Genomic DNA, 26,975 nt, shown 5'->3' on the forward strand with positions numbered 1-26,975 from the left:
TTTTTAAAAAACCACTCTTCCCCTATCTCTCTTTATTCCTCTCCCTCACTCATCCAGGTAGAGGATTTAAGAATCAACTTTGTAGGGGTGCCTGGGTGGCTCAGTGGGTTAAAGCCCCTGCCTTCGGCTCAGGTCATGATCCCAGGGTCCTGGGATCGAGCCCCACATCGGGCTCTCTGCTCAGCGGGGAGCCTGCTTCCTCCTCTCTCTCTGCCTACTTGTGATCTCTGTCTGTCAAATAAATAAATAAATAAATAAATTTTAAAAAGAATCAACTTTGTAGAACAGAAAGTCACTGTAAAATTTTAAGCACAGATATGATGATTAGTCTCATGTAGTATACAGAATAAACTGAAAGTGTTGTTTACAGAGCAGCAAAAAAATGGTTTGTAGAACAGCAAATGTCATGGTTTATATTACCATTTTAACAAAAACAAACTGACATGCCATATTCAAAAGAAGTTTAATACTAAATACACTTTTATAGATATTTTATTATACTTAAAATTCCTTTATGCTCAGACAAATTCAACAAAAGCGTTTTATTAATAAAATAAACCAATTAAGTCTTCTGAGTAAAATTAATACTTAACTTTCACTATAATACTGATAAGTGATAAAATAAAAACATTTCCCTTAATATATTTTACTTACTTGGTCCATCTGAAGTCTTATCTTTTTTTCTTCTTTTACATATGCAGCAAAACAAAGAAACTATATGGCTAAGAATGATAAGTGGCGGAGGCAGAACAGGTTTCTCATGATAAGCCATAATAAAATGATAACGTTGGTACTTCCATACAATATTGGAAATTGCCTTCACTTGTAAATACACATTGCTTGAATAACAAAGAATAAAAATAAAACATAGCTAAATCACATAATAAAATTTTAAATACTAAAGATTTTACTGCAATTCTGCTCTAAACAAGGATTCAAAAGAATACCATATACACAAGACTAATAAGCAAATGAGAAACTGGAAAAAATATATGCAGTAAATATAAGGCACAAATTTGGTATTGTTGAGGATCTTATAATTACAAACTCCCAGAAAAACAGGCAGAAAATATGATCTTAAGATTTTAAAGTTATATGTAAATAATAAAACTATAAGAAAATATTCAATCTCAGTAGCAACAAAATATGTGCATACAAAAACAAGAAACTCTTATGTACTATCAAATTAGCAACCTTAATTTAAAGATAATAATACCTAGTGTTGGCAGAGATTTGGCAGGAATGATCAAGAATTCAACCGCAGCATAGTTTCTGGGAACAAAAAATTATAAACAACCTAACTGAACAATGTTATCATATTGGTTGAAAAATTAAGGTCTCTACATCATGGAATACCAGGTAGGCATTAAAAATAAAATAGAGATATTTATTAATGTGGGATAATATTCATGTTTTGCTTAGTCAAAAACAGTATAAAAAGGGGCGCCTGGGTGGCTCAGTGGGTTAGGCCTCTGCCTTTGGCTCAGGAATTGATCCTGGGGTCCTGGGATTGAGCCCCGCATCGGGCTCTCTGCTCAGCAGAGAGCCTGCTTCCTCCCTCTCTCTCTGCCTGCCTCTCTGCCTACTTGTGATCTCTGTCTGTCAAATAAATAAAGTCTTAAAAAAAAAAGTATAAAAAATATTAAGAAGTTTGAAGAGAAAAAATGATTCATATATATTCATTAAAAACAGAAAGATGTATGCCAAAATATTGAGATTTTTGATGACTTGCCTTTTGGTTTTATATACTGAGCGTGTGTACTCCTTGGAAACTTAGTATAATTCCCAAATAAAAGTTAAATTTATGAAAGAACTGCATGTTGAAAGATAATTAAGTCTCAAATTTAAAGTCTCATTTGATTTGAAAAAGTATGCCTTCTCATTCGTAATTTTCTAAGATAATTACAGTAGTTTAAACTTCAAGAAAACCTTGAGATTTGAAATTTTGTATAATTCTTTTAAAATAAGAATTATATATTAAATCTCATTACAATAAGCAAATGAATAAAAATCTTACTTGAAAAATGCAATAAGAAGATTGACCATAATGATATACTGTACAAAGAGGTAGACTGCTTGAAGAAATGGAGTCAACCATGTTCCAGGACCACAGATTTGAGAGATAGTGGAATCATTTGCACACACTTTAGAAAGAAGAACAAAAATTAGATACAGTAATCACACCAGTAAATATTTTTGATTAGTATTTGTTTGTTTGAAGGAAGTTTCAATATGTACAAATCTGTTTCAGACTCTAGTAAAAAGCTTATGGGCAAGCACTTGAAATACAAACTTAAAAATACTCCAACGAAGAAAAATTTTGTGAGGGATATGGGTAGCTGTTCTACTACTCTATTCCAGAGGAGGAGGTACATAGTTGTGTGTTATATCTGCACTTCAAGACATAGTTTAGCTTGAGGAACAGTAAGTAGAATAAAATCTGCAGATTCAGCCACACTTTATCATTTCTGTAAGAAAAATAACTGAACTATAAAATAGTACAGTAAACTCATAGTAAATTTACAAATATAAAGATCACTGAGTTAATCTTATTATGTCACAAGAGAGTTGAAAGAGTGGTCAATATATACAATGATTAGGTCTGAATTCCTTGCTTTTCATTAACTCCACCAGGAATGTTTCTGAAGCCAAAACACAGCTGAATAAAAAAGCAAGGAAAAGAAGAGCTTTAGTACCCACCAGAGTATTAAAGAATTAAGTAAAACAAGTTAAGCAGTGTAAGGATTAGAATTAAATAATCATGAATTAGTGACAAGTTTTATATAAATGATTACAATTAGTATTTCTATAGCAATCATTTAAGAACATACAAACCATTAAAACACTCAATGGCGATATCATTCCTTTCAAATTGTTTCACAGGCAAATGAATGCACAAGGTTCTTTCAATCTTAAAAAGTTTTATCAATGCATTTCCATTCTATTCAGATTTGTATGATGTAGCAAATACCCAAGAAAGAGACTATAAAGCTATATCCAATGCTTTATAACAACTAAACCAGAGTCATGTTAGAAAAAGGGCAGAAAATGAAAACCTGAAAATGACACTGAACAGGAAAGCACTGAACACAAAGTTTGACTAGGCTGGTAAAACTTCACTGTTTTAAGCAAAACCTGATAATATCTAAAGACCACTAGGTACCCACCTCCTGACCTAATCACCTGTAAATAGGTAGGTAGGGAGCAACAACCGGTGGGGGTAAGGAAGGAGTAAAGACAGGAGAGAAACTGCAAAAGAGATCAAGAGCAAACTAATCAAGTAAAGATTCTAAAGGGCAACTGTGGACCTCAGTAGAAGAACATCCCCGAAAGCCAGCAACATCACCTATGTCCACAAGTTATCTAGCCTCATTAGCTAAAACAATTTAAAAAAAAAAAATTACCTTACGCAGAAAATGTATCCACAGTTGGATTTTGTTAATTTAAGAGTTCATCCAACCTACCAAGACTGGTCTAATCACTGTAATCCTATCATCCTTGCCACAACTGTTTTGTCGGAAACTAAAGCCAATTTGAGCTAATGAGATTTAAGGAAGAGGTTTACTAGGAGGAGCCTTTTGAGAAAGGGACTTTTTACCCTTAAGAGAACCATGGGAAACACTGTCTCTTTCCTCCCACTGCTAGTGACAGTCTTCTAATCAGAAAGGAAACCTGTATAAATCAGACACTGTGATTACAGCGCAGTAGAATGAAAAAGAACAGGTGTTCTTAACTATGAATTAACAAACTCCAAAGACCATTCTACCTCTGAACTTTGTGTTACATGAGCTAATAAATATCCTTATTGTATAAGTCAGGTTAGGCCAGATTCCCATTTGTGGCTGAAAAAATTCTAAAATACTTTTTTGGATTAATTTTTTTAGATTTTTTTCTGGTCTTATTAATGAATGTATTTTCAGAGGGCTTAGGTTTGTAATAACAGTTTGACTTATGAAAATATGTAATATTATTGTAATGCAATTATGACTTTAAAACACAAAATAAACAAAAGATGAATTTATAAATATAAACCCTTACCATCAATTTCATATGCGTAAACTTCACCAAAAATCATCCAGTATGGATGAAAAACTATATCTTTAGCAAGAGTCCAAGATGGTGCTTCACGAGGATAAAGTATTGCCTTTCTGGGAACACCAAAACTAAGTAATACAAGAGCCATAATCACTACAATGTAGAACATATTGGCTACCTGTTAAAAAATGAACACTGTTAAAATACATGGGAATTTAAAAACAATGATAACTTTTTCATCTTAAAATAGTTCCAATGTTCTAATAAATAACTGGAGTCTTTGAGTTTCTTTTCACTCTTAGTACTAGCATTCAGGAAAATCTAATCACGACATAAATCTTAACATCAAGATTATGGTAAAAGGTGATGTGTGAAGCTAGACAGGTCAGGGGCACATTCTATATGACGAACTGTATCACTGGTTCCAACTGGAGTCTGCCTATCTTGACTCCATGAAGATTTAAAGAGGCATAGATAACATGAGCAGATTCATGGAATCAATTTCTGTTAAGTGCTCTTTCTAAAACTGTAGTATTATTGTACTGGAGGTTCAGACTCACTTTTCTACCTCCCTTTGATAACTGCCCTTGCCTACTTCATACACAGAAAGACACTCTTCTCACTCATCTTGAACCCTATACCATGACCCATTATCCTGGGCTGTGAAAACCTCTAGGAGCTAAATAAAATAATAAACTGGAATTATCAGCATGGGTGTTGAAAAAGATAAGTGACACCAATTAACTGGCTAAAAAGTCCTTTTATAAATCAGGTAGTGTGCAATCCTTTAATTTAAACAAAGGTGAAAAAAAAGCCTAATTGGACTATCACCTAATAAATCAATGAAAAATAATTTTTATTAAGTCACAATGTGAACTGCGAAATCATTACTCAAGAAACCTAAGAGTGAATTGAAATTCCATAACAGAACTTCAATTTCTATCCACTTAATTAGGGGTACAAGCGCTCAGCATTTATATCTAAAAAAGTCAATGTTGTCTCATTCCAACGATGTAGTATTTATCCACAAATAATCTACGAGGGGAAAATCCACACAGATCAAGGTAGACTACATTTACAATAAATCTGTACTTTACCAATGACTACAATAAACCTAAAAAAACAATAACTGCAATAAAATAACCTAAAAAATTATTATGACATTTAAATAAAATTTTCAAACAAATATATAGTGAGTAGAAATGGAAGGCAGGAATGTGAAAGGTAAAGACCATAGTTTTGCTTTTTTTTTTTTAATTTTTAAAATTACAAAATATTTATATGTAATTATTTAGACTTGATTCTTCATCTTAAAAATTCTTACAAATTTGCCTATTAATTTCCTTTTTAGAGTTGAGTCTCTGAGACTTGCAATCAAAGATTCAGTTTTCTTATTTGTAAAATAGTCAAATAATGCCTTCTTTGGGGGTTTAACATACATACTAAGAGAATGTATGCTGTCATAACAAGGTTTCAACAATATCTTGGGATAAAATATTTTAAAAGGCAAATCATCAAAACATTATTCATGACATCTGAAATACTATGGATTCCAAATATTTATCTGTAATTAAACAAAAAGGCCAAGTCGAAAATTCAAAACCATATTCAAATCTGTACTGAGGTATCCTAAAATTATTCAAAGTCTATGACTAATGATTCACAGAGCTTTCTGGATTTCACACCTTTCACATAAAGCCTATTTGAAAACCTTCCTTACACCTGATCTTAATTTAATTAATTAAAAATATTTAAATATCCCATTTTCACATATATAAAATGAAGATTTCTAGCTTGAATATACAGATACATGGAGTAAGTGGGAAAAGGTTAGTATTTACCCTGCAGTTTTCCTAAGTGTGATCTTTATTAATGATATTAATAAAGGAATATTTCTTCTATTTTCATCTTTTCTATCTTTAAACTTTTCAAAGCTTTTTCTCTGATTACAAATTCCCTGCTCAGGAAAAGTTCCTATTTGCCAAACTTTCAAATACCATATTCTTTGTGAAAGCCTTCATGACAGAAATAGGTACTATCTTATCAGTCTTCACACAAGTTTATCTTTCTGTAGCTATCTATCGGTTCACATGCTTGTCTTATGTACTAAACTGTGAGTTCTACGAGGCTCTGCACCATGTTTTATTCATCTTTGTAGTTTCAGCTTAGTATAGTGCATAGCATATAAGAGATAAATAATGACAAAAGAAACAAGGTTAAATTAATCTAGGAACCTACTATTATAAAATTCATCTCCTTTATTATTTAAAGGTCTACTTTAATGAAGAATTTCTTACACTCTGCAATACCTAGTTAAACGGGTAATTAGAATATTAACCATTTTCAAAGTTCTAAAGGGGGTAGAAAAGGAAAACGGCACTAGGAGAAACAGAAAATGATGTGATAAATGACTGGCTAAAGAGGGGAAAGACAAATAATTCTGGTGGAGAATAGTTCTAAAGAACATAAAGAAGAAAATGAAATATATATTTGAACTCCTCATAACTTAGAGATGGGAAAACTGGCAGGAGTGCTGGAAGCATGAGAGAGACAAGATTCAGATGAAAATCCAGATAGCTCCTATTTCTTTCTCCTGGCTTCTCCCTACTTTCCTAATTTCCATCTTTTATTATTATGGTTGTTCACTTCTGTATTTCCTATACCTCTAATTTACTGTACACTACCATTACATTAACCTTATGCCACTAAATCACTAAATAATCTGGTAGTCAATGAAAATTGGGAGCACCTTTTTGCATGCTAAAACTAGTTTTTCTTTAAAAGATTTTATTCATTTATTTGACAGAGAGAGAGATTATAAGTAGGCAGAGAGACAGGCAGAGAAAGCGGGGGAAGCAGGCTCCCTGCTGAGCAGAGAGATCCTAGGACCCTGAGACGTGACCTGAACTGAAGGCAGAGGCTTAACCCACTGAGCCATCCAGGTGCCCTGCTAAAACTAATTTTTTTCCACAAGCCTAAATCCCCTAACTTTTCCTGCAAACACCACAACTTTATAAAAGAATATAAAATGGATAAATAATGAGTACTTCTCTGCAATGACAAATAGTAAACCAGTAATTCTCGATCGGGGAAACAGAGGATATATTCTACTGGAAGGGAAATGTGTAGCCCAAAAAAGCAAATAATTAAACTTTATATTTAGAAAACTTTTAAAAAATCCTATTTTGATAATGGTAATAATCCTCTAAGCTAGTGGGATTATTCAGAAGGAAAATTTAAATTAGAAGACAAAGATTTTCTACAATTAAGGAAAAGGGTTTCAGAAACTCTAGGAATTGACTTTTATATTAAAAGGGAGCAGATCTTTAAAAAAAAAAAATTGAGAAACAGCACATACAACGAGCCTACTTTGATAAAGCTATTATATACATTTATTTGTGTGGAGTTTAACATACAAGCATGTATTCCCGTATGTCTTGAAGGATGGAAAAAGTATATGCCACACTGTTAACAATGGATGCCTCTGGACAGTAGTTTGTATTTACTAAAATTTTCTACAATGAATAAATTTAGAATAAGAAAGGAAAAGTTACTTTTACAAAAACAACCCTATAGGGAAGCCCGGATGGCTCAGTCTGTTGAGCGTCTGCCCTTGACCTGGTCATGATCCCAGAATCATGGGATCAAGTCCCACATCAGGCTCCTTGCTCAGTGGGGAGTATGCTTCTCCCTCTGCCTGCCACTCCCCTGCTGTGCATTCTCTCCCTCTCTGACAAATAAAACTGAAACAAACAATAGTATAATAGTGTTGGCCTTTTTGACCACTGGAAACTGAAAGCAATTTATGGAACAAACAATAGTATAATAGTGTTGGCCTTTTTGACCACTGGAAACTGAAAGCAATTTATGGAAGAAGTAGGGACAACACACTTTAGATTTTTCAGTTCAATGCGTAAGAAATTACACATTAGGGGCACCTGGGTGGATCAGTGGGTTAAAGCCTCTGCCTTCGGCTCAGGTTATGATCCCAGGTCCATCAGGCTCTCTGCTCAGCAGGGAGCCTGCTTCCTCCTCTCTCTCTGCCTGCCTCTCTGCCTCCTTGTGATCTGTCAAATAAAATCTTTAAAAAAGGGAGGGGGGTGCCTGGGTGGCTCAGTGGGTTGGGCCGCTGCCTTCTGCTCGGTTCATGATCCCAGGGTCCTGGGATCGAGTCCTGCATGGGACTCTCTGCTCAGCGGGGAGCCTGCTTCCCTCTCTCTTTCTCCGCCTGCCTCTCCGTCTACTTGTGATTTCTCTCTGTCAAATAAATAAAATCTTTAAAAAAAAAAAAAAAAGAAATTACACATTAAACCTGATATTTACATTAAAAAAAAAAAATCCTGCCAGTAAAAAAGCAAGATATTGGACATATTATATCAGGAAAAGATGTTGTGGCTGTAACTTTAAAAAATAGTTTGAATCAGTGAAGATAGGAGAAAAGAGAAACCTAAAAACATAAACCACAGGTAGCATTGTTTAGCTAGCATTATCTTGCAAATACATAATAATGAAACGAGATTAGGTGGGGAACCTGAGCCCAGCAAAAGAAACGCTTGAGAGATTTTTTCAGTCTCTCCCCAAGGACTAAAAATCATCATCTAACAAATAATCTGACCAGCTGCTTTCAGCATCCATGCACTGAAAAGACTAACTGAAATAGTAAGGGAAGATAAAGAAATGTCAACTCACTTCTCCTACGGAAAAGAAAAATCAAATTTGGTGGAGGGGAAACTCTTCAGTGGTTTCCCCTATATTTTCCTTTCTTAAGGTCCCAGTTTTCAATATTTTATGTTATCCAGGCTAGGCCCCTTTATCCAATTTGACAGCTAACCAACAACTCCTTATCATAAAAGAAGTTCCAGTCAGGTTCCTATTTTAAGCTTTCTTATCTTAAGCTTTCTTTTCTTATCTTAAGTTCCTATCTGAAGTTCCTATCTTAAGCTTTCAAAGAACAGATAATATCCCGCTACTTTAATAAAAGCATCCAGATTTATCTTCTTCCATGAATCCCTATGTCCCCTACTCACTAATTTCATCAATAAACCACATGGACAGTTTACTAATACCATATAAAATATCCTAAAAATACTTATGTAGGACAAGCTCCAAACTAGATTATCCAATATTTTAAAATAACTACAGGACTGGTAAAATCAAAATGGAGAAATGTAATTTCACAAAGTTCAGAGGCACTATCCTATTACTTATCTTGCACAGGAGTGAGAATAAATAAACATTAAAACTACTTAGTGGAAGATTATAGACTTTAAAATTTATAATCTGCTGCTAAACATGTAAAATTAAGAGAAGTCAACCTATTAAAACAAATGAATGTTCACCATTTTTATGTCTTTTTTTCCAGAAAAGGTTCCTACTCCAAGGAGTTTATAGTATAGAAAAGTACATAAATAATCTAGTAAAAAATAGTTTACAATATGGTTAGACAGAGAGATAAATATTCTGTAGAGGAGGAACATAGGTCCCATAAACTTCAAAGCAAACAAACTTGATCTAGTGGGAAAGGGCCAAAAAAGCTTTCCCCAAAACAAAAATTATGTTGAAAATGTGATCTGTATGTAACTGAAAGAGCTAATGATCTGAGTGTAGATGAGGGTAGTTATTCCTGGCAGAAAGAAGAACGTGAGTTTATGGTACCTTGGTAGGGGATATGTTAAAGAAAACATAGAAAGGCCTGTGTGACTATAGCATAGATCAGAGGTCAAAAATGGTAAGAGATGACACTTTAAAAGAAAGCAAAGATGTTCCTATTGGAAAAATAAATAAAAGCAACAGTCAAACTGGGCAGAACTCATGGATTTCATTAAGTATACTGATCTCTAGGGGTAATGTGAAAGCGTAAGATTTTTTTAAGAAGGGAAGTAACATAGTCAGATATGCATTTTGAAATTACTCTAGCTATAATGTAGACTGAAGATAGGCCTCAGTGGTTGTGAGTAAACAGATTTTACTAGATTGCTGCAGGTGCCTGATGACTAGGGTAGCATTAGTAACGATGAAAATAATTTCACAAATGGTAGCTAACAAATTTGTATTTTTTCATTCTGATCTCAAATAGCCCTAGAAAGTAGCATTTAGAAATTAAGACATTTTAAGACAGAATGAATAAAATATGGCTTTCTTAATCTTATCCCATCACACATTTTCTTCAAAAATCAGTATCTTGAGGATTGGCCAATTTGAAGTATGAGGCAAATAAACATGAAATACTCTAGTTCAAATAAAACTATATTAAGGACAGGCTTTTAGGATTTCAAGAAAAAATATCAATAAACCCATGAGTATTATCAGATGCCTCTCAACTTACCATTTTTCCAATCATCATTACATAAGGTCCTGCCTGTTGATTTACAGCTAGAAAATCTAGCAAACGCACATACCAAAATATTATGTTAAGACAGTAAATTAATCTTCCAGCAACAAAAACATGATTATCATATGCATTCTCAAAGTTCCATTTTGCTCCAAATCTTAGTCCAAATCCAATAAAGAAAGAAATTATGGCAATTGTATCACTGATATTGAAGTAATCACTAAACCACACTTTAATCTTCTGGCTTATTTTTCCAGCTTCAGACATAAAGATCTACAGGTTTAAAAAAAAAAGAAAAAAGAAATTAAACTGACTTGTTTACGAAATCAATTTCTTCCTATTAAAATATGTATCAGCATTCAATTATAATATCACAATAGAATTTTATGTATCTTTTAGTATTTCAAAGTATTTTTTGTATTTAAGATTTTATTTGAGAGAAAGAGAGAGTCAGCATGGCTGGAGTGGAGAAGGGAGAAGCAGATGGCCTGCCAAGCAGATTGCCCAACTCAGGACTCCATCCCAGATGACCTGAGCCAAAGGCAGACACTTTGACCAAATAAGCCACTCAGGCACCCCTCAAAGTATTTATTTGAACTGAAGTACAGTTAACACACGTTAGCTGTGAAACATTAGTTGCAGGTATACAACACAGTGATTCAACAATTCTATATATTATGCTCTGCTCACAAGTACAATGCTACTACAATACCACTGCCTATATATTCCTTGTGCTGTATCTTTCATCCCTGGAACTTATTCATTCCGTAACTAAACACCTGTGCTACCCACTCCCCTTTACCCACTGCATCCATCTCCCCTCTCCTCCTTCCGCACGATCATTCTGTTCTCTGTATTTATAGGTCTGTTTCTGCTTTTGTTTCTTAAATCTCACATAAAAATTCAATTATATAGTATTTGTCAAAGTATGTTTGATTATCTTGGGATCTGATGATGTATTTGATCACTAAAACAATTCAGTAAGATATCAGAGACAGATACTTCTATATCCTCATTCCACATATGTGTATGTGTGTGTGTGTGTATACCTACAAATAAATGACCTATTCAACCAAGGTCATTCTACTAAGAAGCTGAAAATCTTAAATTAGAACAGAGCTCTCCAGAAAGTGAAATACTTCTGAAAGTTGTTTTATTTTTCATTGAAACAACAGGATATCCTGATAGGATCTTCCCAAGGTGTCTTATTTACAGAAAGCAAACAACTCGATGGTTTAAGTATCTGTACTTATCTCTTCTCTTGAATATAAAAATTAAAAATTTGCATTGCTTGGGTGGCTCAGTCAGTTGAGCGATCAAATCTTGATTTTGGCTCAGATCATGATCTCAAGGTCATCAGATCAAGCCCCTTGCTGGTGTCCACACTCTGCGGATAGTCTGTTTGAGTTTCTCTCCCTCTGCTCCTCCTCCCAATCACGCTTGTTCTCTCTCAAATAAATAAATCTTTAAAAAAAATTTTAAATTTCTTCTTTGTGAGGAATGGTAATATATTTATAGATTCAAAATTATAATGTATATAAAAATAAGCACTGAAAAGTCTCCCTTCCATTCTTCTTCCTTTAGCCAATTAACTTCCCTTCACACTAAAGGCAACCAGTTGTTATAATCCAATGAGTCCTTGTATAACTCTTTTCTGAATATGCATTTAAAAAATTATTTGAGGGGCGCCTGGGTGGCTCAGGGGATTAAGCCTCTGCCTTCGGCTCAGGTCATGATCTCAGGGTCCTGGGATGAAGCCCCGCATCGGGCTCTCTGCTCAGTAGGGAGCCTGCTTCCCCCCCACTCTCTCTGCCTGCCTCTCTGCCTACCTGTGTGCTTTCTCTCTCTGTCCAAAAAAAAAAAAATTATTTGAAACTTTTTTTTATCATTTAACAATTTAATGTTTTAAACATGTTGGTTAAAACAACAGATTTCATAAACATATAAACCATGGCACTCAAAGGAAATTAAAAATAAACTATTTAAGAAAACAAATTCCTATGACACCCAAGTGGAAGGAAGTATAAGGATTTCACTTGTTTTTACAGCATAATGTATTCTCTAAATCTACAGCAAAGACATGAAATAATTCAAAAGTATTTAAGTCAGTGTGTTATAAAACTGTAATTATGCAGTTAATTTCTTGAATAAAAAGTATAAACATTTAAGGAAAAAAGAATTTTTCAAAATCAAGATGTTAGAAAATTTAAACTGAAAACTGTGTTAGACACAGGAATCTAAATCTAAATGACGATTCAACAGGCAATACAGCACACTTCAGTGGGATATTCAATATAACAGCAAAGTAAAAGCCAATTTATAATTTACCTACCTGATTGGCTATATGTGTAATTAATACTTTCTGAAGAGTGACAAAGAGCATTAATATAAATGTTGAGGAAACAAAACATAAAACAGATCTAGGCTATGTTTCTGAGACAAATCATCAACTTTGTAACTGACGAAGTTAACTTACTAGTCTCTATTCTTATGTTGTAATTTTTAGAATATCAAAAATAAACACGTTATACACTTCTATGTTATCAACTACTAATTATGAATAACATATACACATACCCACATACATGTCAAAAACCAAACACCCTCCCTATACACAGTAAGTAACCAGTACAAAAACTACAGACATACCTCACGGACTTTCTCAATAGCATAGGTAAAAATATAAGCAATAACAATCCATTCTTGAACTGAAGGTAATCGTTCCATTTGTACAAGAACTACAAATGTATAAAGCATCAGAAATCCTAAGTATGCCAACTAGAAAAACACAAAATATGAATATTAACTACACGATAAAAATTTTTTACTATCAAAATTTTCAATCCAGCACACAAAAGAGAGACTAAATAAACCCCTGTGAACTATCTCCAAGCTTCATTCATTAAATCAGTTTTAGGAGTGCCTGGGTGGCTCAGTCAGTTTAGGCATCTGGTTCTTGGTTCTTGGTTCTGTCTCAGGTCATGATCTCAGGGTTGTGGAACTTCATGCTTGCCGTGGAGTCTTCACTCTCCCTCTATCCCTCCCCCTGCTCATGTGTACTCTCTCTCTAAAATAAATAAAGTCTTAAAAAAAAGTTTTACAAGTAACTTCAGTGCAGACACTGCATTTATCAATCAAAACATAAATGGTGGGGCGCCTGGGTGACTCAGTGGGTTAAAGCCTCTGCCTTTGGATCAGGTCATGATCTCGGGGTTCTGGGATAGATCCCCGCATTGGGCTCTCTGCTCAGCGGGGAGCCTGCTTCCCCCTTCCCTCTCTGCCTGCCTCTCTGCCTACTTGTAATCTCTGTCAAATAGATAAATAAAAAAATCTTTTAAAAAACCAAATAAATAAATAAATGGTTCCTGGAGCAGAACACTATGGTGTTCCAGAACTTCGATGACTTTTTAGTATTTCCTATAAGAAGAATTTTATAATAAAATATTTATGTTCTCAGCATAGTTCATATAATTCCATTTAATTTATACTACACCTAAAGTATCATATTAAGTATACTAAAGAACTTCATCACCATCATCATCAAGAAACACATACTACCTGCTTCCTCCTTCCTCCAATCAAATACCATTCCCAGGAAAGACAACTGGTATTTTCCTTCTATGTGCTGCTGAAGAAAGCACACATTCTCCTAAATCCTAGTCAATGAGGTTGAATCCCAAGAAATAAAAACAGATATGGAAAGCATTTTCCCTAGGTACAGGAACATACCACCTTTGATACTCTCAACAAAAAAGATTATACTATGTAAGTTCTATGTATAATAACATCTGAAGAGTTATTTCATTTCAGAGGAAAACCCAGATTTGTCTACCCTTGGACAATTGTATCTAAGAATCCTCTCATCAGTCTCCTTGCCTCTACCAGCATTAAAACAATCACATTCATTATTTAAGCTATCGTAAGGCAGGGCAGGAAACTCCAATAAATAAGAAAAGAAAAAAAGAAATTTCTATTTGGCCAACAGGGTTGTTCTTTTTTTTAATTTTTATTTATTTATTTGAGAGAGTGTGAGCGAGAGAAAGAGAGCGTGTGCATACAAGCCAGGGGAGAGGCAGAGGGAAAGAGAGAAGCAGACTCCCCACTGAGCAGGGAGCCTGACATGGGACTTGATCCGAGGACTCCGAGATCATGATCTGAGCCGAAGGCAGACACTTAACCGACTGAGCCACCCAGATGCCCCAGGTCCATTTTTAAACAGTCATTCACATGAATACAAACATGATGAAAATTAAAAACAACAAAACACTAAGAAAATACACACCTTAAGATTTTTTCTGGAAAGGGGAATAAAAACTCATTCAACCCATGGTTAAAAGCTGGGGCTAATCTCATGTGTTTCCTGATATTAGTCCATCCCCCATGGACTATGTACTCTTAGATCTAGGAGAATACCGTTCTTCCACAAAATAAAAGCCAATTAAGGGTCAGATAAAATATGTACCATAATATGATTAAAGAAATAAGCTATTATGCTACTGATAAACAAACTTCATGAATGATCCAGATTACTTTTTACCTTCAAATTAACACTGCAAAAAGTTCATTTCAAAAATTTTACACATTCTCTGCAAAATCCTAAAGCACAAAGATATATCAATGTCTCCTCTGGTTAATCCTCACCAATGTTATTGGTCAATTTGATAGATTTGATTTGTATTTGATACCTGCTTACAAAGGCAGGTGATAAATGGTTATCACAATTCTGTTTAGTCAATTTCTAGTTCCAATCAGAATTAAGATTTGTTAGCATTTATCATTATATATGATGACAACTGGAATAAAACTAAGTTATGCTCTTTTAAGTGGAAAATGGCTTGTCAATGATCTTAGTTATATCAAGATAAATATCGACTTTAGAACAAGGTACTTTAATGCTTATCCTTTAAAAACATTATGCTCACACAACTTAAAAAACATATAACATACCGTATTAAACCAGAATTTTACAATTGGTGCATGATAAAAGGCATAGAACTTTCTTGTAATGGGAAGCTTTTTTGATTTTATTTGTATTTCCATTTCATTCTTTCCTTCATTACTGTCCAATATTCTTACTTCTTTAAACACCTCCTGAAATAAAAATAACACTTATCATATATTTATTCACAAAAGTTATATTTACTTAAAAATATTCTTCCTCCTTACCATGGGAATCTCTTCTGCTATGTTTTGAAAGTTGTTTTCGCTATCTTCCATTGTCATTTGATGGGCATCTTGAGATTGTGGAATATGAGACATCTCAGCCTTTGTTTTATATTCCAGCATTAATATGGCAGGTGGAACTAAAATGCTTAGTATGACCTAAAAAGTTTAGAAACATGTAAGTTTACATTTTAAAATTAATTATCTTCAAGAATAAAAAGGTATTAAATATTTTGATTGTTAGCCAATCTGCCCATTAGTATAGGAAAAACCAAGAACTTCATTTTTATACTTGAGTATAATATTTAAAGAGGCCCAGGTTGAATTGATTTAAGGAGTAACACAACATTTGAGCACTATGATGGGAGGATATAGAAAAGATCTAATAATTATTTGTTTGTTCAGAAAATACATTTTTATTTAAAGAAAATTTAAGCCTTATGAAGTTAATATTTGCATAATTTTATCCTTAATCTCTTTGCAACTATTTCAAGTCATCACATGTTTACTCAGCTTGTGCCTCTATAAACAAAGAGGTTTATTCGTAAAATTTTATGTTATTACCTGCATAATCCTACAGCATAAAGCAATTGTAATTGAGTATGAGGGTTTCTACTGGTTAATCATTCACCATTATTTTTATTAGATGATCAGTATTTGTTATCTACTTACAATGGTTAAACCACTTGCCTGATTTCTGCGTTCTACATTCTCTGTACCTTATTTAAGATATAAGATAATGAAAAGGAAAGTTTAAAGTAGTATCTCTCACTATGATGAAACCAAAAGTACCAGCCAACATTTTACCCAAATTCTTAACCATCAAAACTACACATATCCAATATACTTCATGTAAATTATTTAAGAAAAAAGTAACAAATTATTAAGTTAGCAGACAGGAGCTCAATTTTAGAATCTGGAAATCATCTTTTCATAAAGAAGCAACTTTTTTTCATGGCTGCTCAGGGCTGTAAATACCAATACTTCCTTTGTTGCCCTCATGCTTCTGGCTCAGAGAGGGGCAATAATCATACCTGAAAAGGATTCAGAGTGAAGAACAGAAGGAAAAAAGAGGCTACTTCATGCCACCAGAGATAAAATGCCAACACTGCTACCCCTACCACCCTCATAAATCAAGGTATTTCACTATATATCTAGGCTAATTCCTCTTTTTATCTAATCACATACTTTCTATAATTGTTTCTAAGTTATACCTTGTACCAGGAATTTTTCCTCATATTCAGCCTTCCCATCCACATATCAGATAACAACATCTGTGTACAGGTGTGAGCTACAAAAGGTCTAAGTCTTGAAGACACTGCTAACTTGAGGCAGGTGGAATTACTCCAGTTTTTCAGTTCATAAGTGAGCAATTTCATTGCCATGGTTTCATCTTGTCTGAAGGATTGTTCTAGTAATTCAACTGCTAGTTGACCAAAATCACTATCAAAAGATAAAAGTCAAAACATTCGTATTACCAAACTGCAGTTTTAGACACTATTTTTATAAAATTTCATAACATTTTATATTTAATGTTTATATTTAATATAATAACATTTACATTTAATATTTTAACATACACTCAGGGAATAATAAGGCTTTAGAATCATAATGGCTGTTTCCAGATATCTGTTACTAGGCAAATGTCACAAAATATTAAAATATGTCACATTAAGAACAAGTCTGAAAAGGTAACTACAGAGAATTTTCCATTGGTCTTGGAAATAAAAACTCCAGTCTCACAGGAAACCCAAACTGGTAACGTTAAGCTGCTCTCTACAAAAGCTCTTATTTATATAGTATTTCAAACACAGGGGTGCCCAGGTAGCTCAGCTGGTTAGGTATCTGCCTCAGGCTCCGGTCACGATCCCAGGGTCCTGGGATGGAGCCCTGTGTCATCAGGGATCCTGCTTCTCCCTCTCCTTTCCACTTGTGAGAAGTTCTCTCTCACTACCTCTGTTGCCATCTCTGTCTCTTTCTCACATAAATAAATAAATAAACAAACAAATAAATAAATAAAATCTTTTTGAAAATAAGTAAAAGAGGTTTGGTACCCAGTAGGAAGAAAAATGTGAATAGATACTACCCTAATCATAAAAAAATATCTGAATCTTAGATCCCCAGAGTTAAGTGATCATATGATCCCTGCTTGAGTTGATTTTATTTATTTATATATCTGACACAGAGAAAGAGAGAGAGAGACACACAGAGAAAGAGTATACAAATAGGGGGAGAGTAGAGGGAGAGGGAGAAGCAGGTTCTCCAGTGAGCAGGAAGCCCAATGTGGGGCTTGATTCCAGAATCATGACCTGAGCTGAAGGCAGATGCTTAACTGAGCCACCCAGGCACCCCTCCCTGCTTGAGTTATTTTCAGTAATAACACTAACTCTCTTCCAAAGACAGCCCATTTTGGGAGAGGCAAGTCCTATTTTCTATCATTAAGTTTCCTACAAACCATCTTTCCAGCTTAATATTCCTTATTACCCTAAGTGTAAACATCTGTGAACTGTTTTACTCTTCCATAGATGTACATCCATCCACCTTCTGAAATGACCTTCTGGTTGAATTCAATTCATTTCCTTAGAACACAGCTCAAAAACCTTACTTTCTTCTTTTCTTTACCACTTCAAATGGAACTTTTAATCTAATTAATTGCTAGTTTGTGCAATTATTAAAACTGACTTCTGGCATTTCTTCTTTCTTGCCAAAATATTTAACTCTTGAGTTGTAAACAATAACTTCTATTTACATGCATAAACAGGAAAGTTTCCTTCTGAATTTTAAGAATTACCTAATAAATTTTGGGGTGCCTGGGTGGCTCAGTCAGTTAAGCTTCCAATTCCCAATTTTGGCTTAGGTCATGATGTCAGGGTTGGAAGATCAAGCCCAAGACTCGCCCTAGTCCATGCCCCAGTGAGAAGCCTGCTTAAGATTCTCTATCTTCCTCTCCCTCTCCTCGCTCGCTCTATTTTCAATAAGAAAAATAAATATTACCTAATACATTTTAATTGTGCCAAGAAAATTACACCCATATATATCCATTTATTGCATGACACTATAACCTCCACTTAAACATGATCTTGTATTTCTTAAATGTTTGAAATGATAAAATATAACTTACTTAGAATACTGTTTCAATTCCTCTGAAGTATCATCTACAAGGTCACTCTGCTTTGCTTCATAGGCCATTGAACGATAGATCTTACAGGCTACTAAGGCTTTAGCCATTGATTCTTCACCATGCTGCCATAAAAACCGGGCCATGACCTGTCTCTTCATAAGGCAAGCCCAAATTAACAGTTCATTAAGTGGATAAGGAAAGCGCTTGGTTTCTGGATCATCAATATCTACAATTTCATCTTTGGCTCTCTTCTTCTTTCCTTCTTCAACAGCTGTATCAATCTTCAAGGAAAAATAAATGTTTAAGAATCATTATAATAAGGCCATACGACACTAATGTGAGAATTTTTATAAAGTCTCCTTTTACATTTTCTTCAACTTCATATAACTGCACAAATCAAAATGGCATAAATTTTATATACTTTATTACAGCTCAGGTTTTATAGAAATGGGATTTCTTAAAAAAAAAAAAAAAAAAAAACACACTGTAATAAAGTTCTCCAAAATTAAAGGGCCTAAATATTTCAACTAGTATCTGATAAAACACAATTTTAATGGAAGAACAGTATGCCTGAAACACTTACCTTACATGTTGTTAATCAAGTTAAAGTGGAATAAAAGGAGGCACTTAAGCATTTATCAAAACATTTATAAATTTTTATTATAGCTAAATATAAAAAAACCTGATAGAATTGTTAACTCATAATAAATATCTTTCTGTATATGGCAAACTGAATAATCAAAGATGTATCCAGAAACAAAAGTTCATTCTTGCTAAAACAAGTAGTTTTCTGTTTCATAAATATTAGTAAATTAGATAGGAACAAAATCCAGAAAAGGTAAAATTTATGTGAACATACCTTTGGTCGATAGGGCTGTGCCGTTTTAATGAAATGATTGTGTCTCATTTTTTCCTTTTTATCTGCCCTATTGCCAAAAGATTCATGACTCTTACGCAACTGAGGAGTGCTGCTGGAGGTGTTTCGGCCAGACCTCTGAAAATCAAAGTTTATTAAGTTTTTACAGATTTAAATATACCGATGTCATAAAAATTTAAGAATTCATTCATACATATGTACAAATGTGTTTATACACACAGAGGAAAAATATGATTTGGATTTCAATTCAAATAAAAATATTTCTATGTAGTTTTACAGTTGAAAATATCATATTTTAAGATGCTACTTTCACCATTCTAAGAATATCAGTAATTTTAAACTTTTAAAGTATATGAGTTTTTAAGAATTTTTAGCTTATAAAGTATACAATACAAAGTACATATATAGACTTCCCCCAAAATACTACATACCCGATTATTTCCACCAAGACTATTATATATTAATCGAAAACGTTTCCGAGTATAGGTGCATCTATAGGTTCCTCCCATAAGATATTCAATAACAAGTCCTATATCGATTAGGGTGATCTTATATCCTGGAGGAAGATTCCCCTGGAAACAAAACATTAGTTTTAAATAGGATATTTCTCAATATTTCCAAGCATGCCTAGAAATACACCTACTCTCCAAAATAAATACCAAATGTTTGTTACAGGAAGCTGGGGTTGCCAGCAGCTATCTTTACAGGAGAAGGAAGTAACTTGTTTCTCATTTCCTTCTGTAAAAAGAGGGGATTCTGCAGTTTTAAAGTCACAAAGGTATGCTCAGGACAGAAGTATGGCTTATAGCAGTAAGATCATTCAATCTTTCCACTGCCCTAATACTTCACACATAGAAGCAAAGGAGCTTCCAAGAGCCAAGTACTCTATTTTCACTGGCACGTTATCATAAATAACATTTCCCTGCAAAAACAATGCTATAAATGTTAATTATGTTTCTAGACAGGCCCAAAAGTACTTATAAGTATTTTTTAGCCAAAACTGTATTGGTTATATTATACAGTACACAAGTTTCTATAGCCTCATCTAAGATTTAAACCTCCACTTATAACACTGTGTAGACTAAGAATTCATTCTCCCAGGGCAACAATTTTTTGGAACTTGAGCCATTTGTGAGTTTGAAAGAGTGCCTGTTCAGAATCAAATATTTGGTTAATCTCATTAAATAATCTTAAAAGGGTTTAATCATTAGGTAATTTACATGTATCAACCAATTCTGCCCTCCTACCATCACCGTTCCTTCCATTTCCCTAATTATAACTTCATAAAATTAGTACTTAAAAAATTTTTTTTTTAAGATTTGAGAGAGCACATGCAAGTATGCACGCGCATACAGTGCAAGAGCCGGCAGAGGGAGAGGGAGAAAGAGAATCTCAAGCAGACTCCATGCTGAGTGTGGAGCCTAATGCAGGGCTGGATCTCATGACCCTGAGTTCATGACCTGAGCCAAAATCAAGAAAAATCTATCTTTACAAAATGGATACTTAACTGACTGAGCCACCCAGGGGCCCCTAGGTGCTGCAGTACTTTAAAAAATATTTATACCTTTTAGGGGCACCTGGGTGGCTCAGTGGGTTAAGGCCTCTGCCTTTGGCTCAGGTCATGATCCCAGGGTCCTGGGATCGAGCCCCATGTCGGGCTCTCTGCTCTGCAGGGAGCCTGCTTCCTCCTCTCTCTCTCTGCCTGCCTCTCTGCCTACTTGTGATCTCTGCCTGTCAAATAAATAAATAAAATTAAAAAAAAAATTTATACCTTTTATAATTTGGTTTCATCTGTGAAGTTTTAAATTTCTAGATACTTATATTCCTTAAATCTCTGATTTGAAATTAATCAAAAAATATTTTCGGATGCCTGGGTGGCTCAATCAGTTTAGCATCTGCCTTTGGCTCAGGTCATGATCCCATCAGCCTGGAATCAAGTCCTGTGTCCAGCTCCCTGCTCAGTGGGGGCTCTGCTTCTCCTTTTCTTCTACCCCTGCTTATGCTTTCTCTCTCATATAAATATTTAAAATACATTTTTCACCTTAAATGCAAGATTTTTCTTTTTATTTTGTTTTGAGCAACCTCAAAATATGCTTTATGAATGAGGATTATCATGTATGTTTTTAGTTTTCTTTAAAAATTTTTTGACAAATCAAAACCATAATGAGATATCACCTCACACCAGTCAGAATGGCTAAAATCAACAAGTCAGGAAATGACAGATGCTGGCGAGGATGCGGAGAAAGGGGAACCCTCCTACACTGTTGGTGGGAATGCAAGCTGGTACAACCACTCTGAAAAACAGAGGTTTTTCAAAATGTTGAAAATAGAACCGCCCTATGACCCAGCAATACTACTGGGTATTTACCCTAAAGATACAAACGTAGTGATCCAAAGGGGCACGTGTACCCGAAATGTTTATAGCAGCAATGTCCACAATAGCCAAACTATGGAAAGAACCTAGATGTCCATCAACAGATGAATGGATCAAGATGTGGTATATATACACAATGGAATACTATGCAGCCATCAAAAGAAATGAAATCTTGCCATTTGCGACAACATGGATGGAACTAGAGCGTATCATGCTTAGCAAAATAAGTCAAGCAGAGAAAGACAACTATCATATGATCTCCCTGACATGAGGAAGTGGTGATGCAACATGGGGGCTTAAGTGGGTAGGAGAAGAATCAATGAAACAAGATGGGATTGGGAGGGAGACAAACCATAAGTGACTCTTAATCTCACAAAACAAACTGAGGGTTGCTGGAGGGGGGGGGTGGGAGAAGGGGGGTGGGGTTATGGACATTGGGGAGGGTATGTGCTTTGGTGAGTGCTGTGAAGTGTGTAAACCTGGCGATTCACAGACCTGTACCCCTGGGGATAAAAATATATGTTTATGAAAAATTAAAAATTTTTTCAAAAAATTTTTCAAAAAAAAAATAAATTTTAAAAATTTGACAAAGGGGTGCCTTGGTGGCTCAATCACAAAGCGTCTGCCTTTGGCTCAGGTCATGATCTCGGGTCCAGGGATGGAGCCCCGCATCAGACTCTCTGCTCAGCAGGAAACCTGCTTCTCCTTCCACACTCCCCCTGCTTGTGTTCCCACTCTCACTGTCTCTATCTCTGTCAAATAAATAAATAAAAATCTTTAAAAAAAATTTGAGAAATACCATGATATGACCCCACTTAAATGGGAAATACTTAAATTAAGGGAAATAACATGAGTTACCTTAAAAAAAATATGATAAGCAATTTCTCAAACTATACAAATACTACTTACAATACTCCCTTATTAATTTGAATCAGGAAATAGTCAATTACTGCTTTACTTTGGGATTTTTCACTTTCAGAAATAAAAAAACTTGACTTATTTAGTATAGCCAACAATGTAAAAATAGTCAATCTATAACAAATCTCTTACTTGTTTCTAGAATTAAAAACACTATAGTTCCTTCTGTTAACCCACATTAAGTAAATCATAATGCAAATGTGTTTTAGAAAGCCCTGGACTGAAGGTTTCCCCATCACTCAAGCTTTTGGGGGGGGAGGGAAGCCTTAATTATTTTAACAACAACCAAAAAAACCACAGTTCAATGTGAAATGTCCAGAATAGGCAAATCCATACAGATAAAAAGTAGATTAACAGTTGTCTAAGGCAGGAGAGTGGCAGGAAGCAGAGAAGAAAGCAGGAATGGGGAGTGACTACTAATGGGGAGTACAGGGTTACTCTAAAATTAGATTGTAGTGATAGTTGCAAAACTGTGAATATACTAAAAGCCACTGAACTAAACCCTTTAAATGGATCAATTTTATGGTATATGAAATGTTTTAATAACACATTAAAAAACTGAATTAAAGAAAATATATTTTTAAATATAATAAAGTCTAGGTTCTTCCCATGGGATCTTAGTTTAGTATTAAATATATGATAAAACAAAAAATTAAAACAGAAAATGATATTTCTATTTTAATTTTTCAGTTTTTTAATAGTACACTCCATTTAACAGCAAGTAGAAGTATGAATGAAGAATTCTAGAAAACAAACATTTTAGTTCAGAAACTAAAAAATATTTCTTTTAATTAAATGATTATCTTTTCATTTAGGAAAGCAAAACTATTAGATACCAGTATTTTAAATGACTGTAACTTTTTTAATAAATGTCTAAAACTGGGGTGCTAGGGTGGCTCAGTGGGTTAAAGCCTCTTCCTTCAGCTCTGGTCATGATCTCAGGGTCCTGGGATCAAGCCCCACATCGGGCTCTCTGCTCAGCAGGGAGCCTTCTTCCTCCTCTCTCTGCCTGCCTCTCTGCCTACTTGTGATCTCTGTCTCTGTCAAATAAATAATAAAATCTTTAAAAAAAAAAAAAAAGTAAATGTCTAAAACTATGAATTCACAAAGGATCCCAACAGAAGAGAAGGGGGATATTAGTATAACAAATTTGGTCACCACAGGATGGCTTTAGATCATATAACAGTGTTGTCTATTTAATCACAGTCAGTATGGATATTAAGAGAGCATTCATGGATGATTTCAACATGTCAGCATTTTCCCTGGCAAAATATGCCATGAAGATCACTATCCAGTGTTTCCTTCAATGTGTTTACTCAATATTCTTTACAGGTCAAGGTAACAAGTTTCTTTGGAACACAAAGAAAGATACATTCTATCAATGATCTTTCTTTATGGACAATGAGCATCATGAAATTCATCACACTCAATCTCAGATAACCAGAAACTCAGGTAACTTGGTCTTATTTCATAAACTTTTCTTTTACTTGATTTCTGATATATTACTTCCATGTCACCACAGATTTAGCCCCTATTTTATCTTGTTCTAAAAAATGTCATTTTATGGGGTACCTGGGTAGCTCAGGGGGTTAAGCCTCTGCCTTCGGGTCAGGTCATGATCCCAGGGTCCTGGGATGGAGCCCAACACTGAGCTCTCTGCTCAGCAGGGAGCCTGCTTCCTGCCCCACCCCCAACCCTGCCTGCCTCTCTGCCTGCTTGTGATCTCTGTCTGTTAAATAAATAAATAAAATCTTTTTAAAAATGTCATTTTATTGCTATTTTTAAGGTGTACAATATTTAAATGTGCTTTAGAAACAGATTAAATGTAACCAATTTTTAAAATAGCATTTTCAAAAATAAAAAGAAACTCTTACCTGTTTGACATCCCGAACAAGATGAAATAGCATTGGATTAGTTGGACCTTGTTTCTTTAAAGAGAAAAAAATTAAAGCAAACTATTATTTTTCTTCTAAAATAATATAACACCTTTTTTGTTACTTATAGGACTTTATGAACCCTCCTGCTCAAATTACATTGTTTTTCAGCTAAACAAGTTCTGTTCACAAAATGGAGCAAAGAAAAGATAAACCATTTCATATTGTCATACTCACCTTTAATAACATGTATAATTTAGGTTATGTTTTATTTATGCAAAAACACAATTTTTTTTATTTTTTATTTTTTTTAAAAAAGATTTTATTTATTTATTTGACAGAGAGAGAAATCACAAGTAGGCGGAGAGTCAGGCAGAGAGAGAGAGAGAAGCAGGCTCCCGCTGAGCAAAGAGCCCAATGCGGGGCTCGATCCCAGGACACTGAGATCATGACCTGAGCCGAAGGCAGCGGCTTAATCCACTGAGCCACCCAGGCGCCCCACAAAAACACAAATTTTAAATCTCACAAACAAACTGGGGCACCTGGGTAGCTCATTTGTTAAGTGTCTGCCTTCAATTCAGGTCATGATCCCAGGGTCCCGGGATCGAGTCCTACATCAGGCTCCCTGCTGGGCGGGAAGCCTGCTTCTCCCTCTCCCATGGCCCCTGCTTGTGTTCCCTCTCTTGCCCGTGTCTCTCTCTGTCAAATAAATGAAGTTTTAAAAAAAATAAATAAATAAATCACACAAACTTTGCAAGCTTTTAATTCTATCTTTAATTTACATTTCTTTCATTGATAACTGAGCTGTAGGGGCGCCTGGGTGGCTCAGTGGGTTAAAGCCTTTGCCTTCAGCTCAGGTCACGATCTCAGGGTCCTGTGATCAAGCCCCACATTGGGCTCTCTGCTCAGCAGGGAGTCTGCTCCCCCCTCTCTCTCTGTGCCTGCCTCTCTGCCTACTTGTGATCTCTGTCTCTGTCAAATAAATAAAATCTTTAAAAAAAGAAAAAAAAAAACGATTAACAGAGCTGTACCCTCTCTTTTTACAAAATTTTTTTAAAAAATTTATTTACTTGAGAGTAAGAGAGCATGAACACAGCAGAGAGAAATGGAGAAGACCCTCCACTACTTTGTTACATAATCCTTTAACCTTAAAAAAAATTTTATCAATAATTGATGCTGAAAAGTATCACCTTAATAACTCTGAGTTACACAATTAAAAAAGTTACTTGCCTTGCTAATGGGATCAATTTTTATTTTTTATTATTTTTTTATCTGGTTTACATTTCAGGGATTAAACCTTATTACTTCAGCACAATGAATAATCCTTTTAATTTTTTTATCCATTTGTTAGAAAGAGCAGAATGCTAACAAAGTTCAATCTAAATCTGCTATATACTATTAAAAAATGGGGGAAAATAAAGATATACTCCCTACTCCAAAGAAATCTACAATCCACAGAGAAGATATAATTGTCCTCAACTAACTATGCCAATGGATTCGTGGAGGCAGTGGTATGGCATTAGAACTACATTCTAAATAATGAATAAAATACCAATAAGTAGAAAGTAGCTGAGAGAAAAACACACACCAGCAGTGTGTAAACAAGAAATGCTTTTTTTAAAAGTTTGTATTTTGGGGAAACAGTATGTAGGCAACATAACTGAAACATCTAGTATGGGAAGGTGTGTTGGGAATAAAAGGCCAATTGATAAGAGTTAGCTAGGGCAAAATATCATAAGCTGAAGAAATTTGGAAATCGAGCTAAGGGCTTGGGTATTATTCTATACACATTGGGGAGCTACCAAAAATTTTTTAATTGGGGTGCGCCTGAGTGGCTCAGTGGGTTAAGCCGCGCCTTCGGCTCAGGTCATGATCTCAGGGTCCTGGGATCGAGTCCATCGGGCTCTCAGCTCAGCAGGGAACCTGCTTCCCTCTCCCCCTCTCTCTGCCTACCTCTCTGCCTACTTGTGATCTCTGTCTGTCAAATAAATAAAATCTTTAAAAAGATAAAAAATAAAAAAAAAATTTTTAAATGGGGAAAGATATGGTAAAACATAGGATTATAATAACTAATTTAAAAATAATCTGAATAAAGGACAAGATTAGATTACTGAAGTGGTATGACTATTACAAAAAAAGTACAAAGACGTTAGGAATGAAAAGGAGGAGATAAACAGGCAGAAACTGATGAAAGAGCGCTTTGCAATGAAGTCAAAGTTGGAAAGCAATTATTTGTTAATAGTTTACCTCAAAATATAATACAATTATATTAATGTTGTTAA

The 26,975-nt window shown here is 34.6% G+C and overlaps 1 protein-coding gene across 5 annotated transcripts in view; it reads right to left on the reverse strand.

The window, feature by feature from the left end:
* TRPM7 (transient receptor potential cation channel subfamily M member 7) overlaps positions 1-26,975 on the reverse strand; it is a 110,362-nt gene that overhangs the window by 33,858 nt on the left and 49,529 nt on the right. For all 5 annotated transcript variants that reach the window (XR_004285827.1, XM_032343696.1, XM_032343698.1 and 2 more), the window contains exons 13-24: positions 24,694-24,747; positions 19,959-20,099; positions 19,510-19,644; positions 18,651-18,931; positions 16,744-16,972; positions 15,533-15,688; positions 15,314-15,457; positions 13,016-13,144; positions 10,361-10,639; positions 4,039-4,213; positions 2,018-2,144; positions 655-839 (exon numbers count right to left, since the gene is read on the reverse strand). Coding sequence is in view for 4 of the 5 variants with exons in the window: in XM_032343696.1 (XP_032199587.1) it covers positions 655-839; positions 2,018-2,144; positions 4,039-4,213; positions 10,361-10,639; positions 13,016-13,144; positions 15,314-15,457; positions 15,533-15,688; positions 16,744-16,972; positions 18,651-18,931; positions 19,510-19,644; positions 19,959-20,099; positions 24,694-24,747 (2,035 nt within the window). In the remaining variant the exon portion in view is untranslated. The remainder of the gene's footprint in view (positions 1-654; positions 840-2,017; positions 2,145-4,038; positions 4,214-10,360; positions 10,640-13,015; positions 13,145-15,313; positions 15,458-15,532; positions 15,689-16,743; positions 16,973-18,650; positions 18,932-19,509; positions 19,645-19,958; positions 20,100-24,693; positions 24,748-26,975) is intronic.

The sequence above is a fragment of the Mustela erminea genome, chromosome 5, assembly GCF_009829155.1.
Source record: "Mustela erminea isolate mMusErm1 chromosome 5, mMusErm1.Pri, whole genome shotgun sequence".
NCBI lineage: Eukaryota > Metazoa > Chordata > Mammalia > Carnivora > Mustelidae > Mustela > Mustela erminea.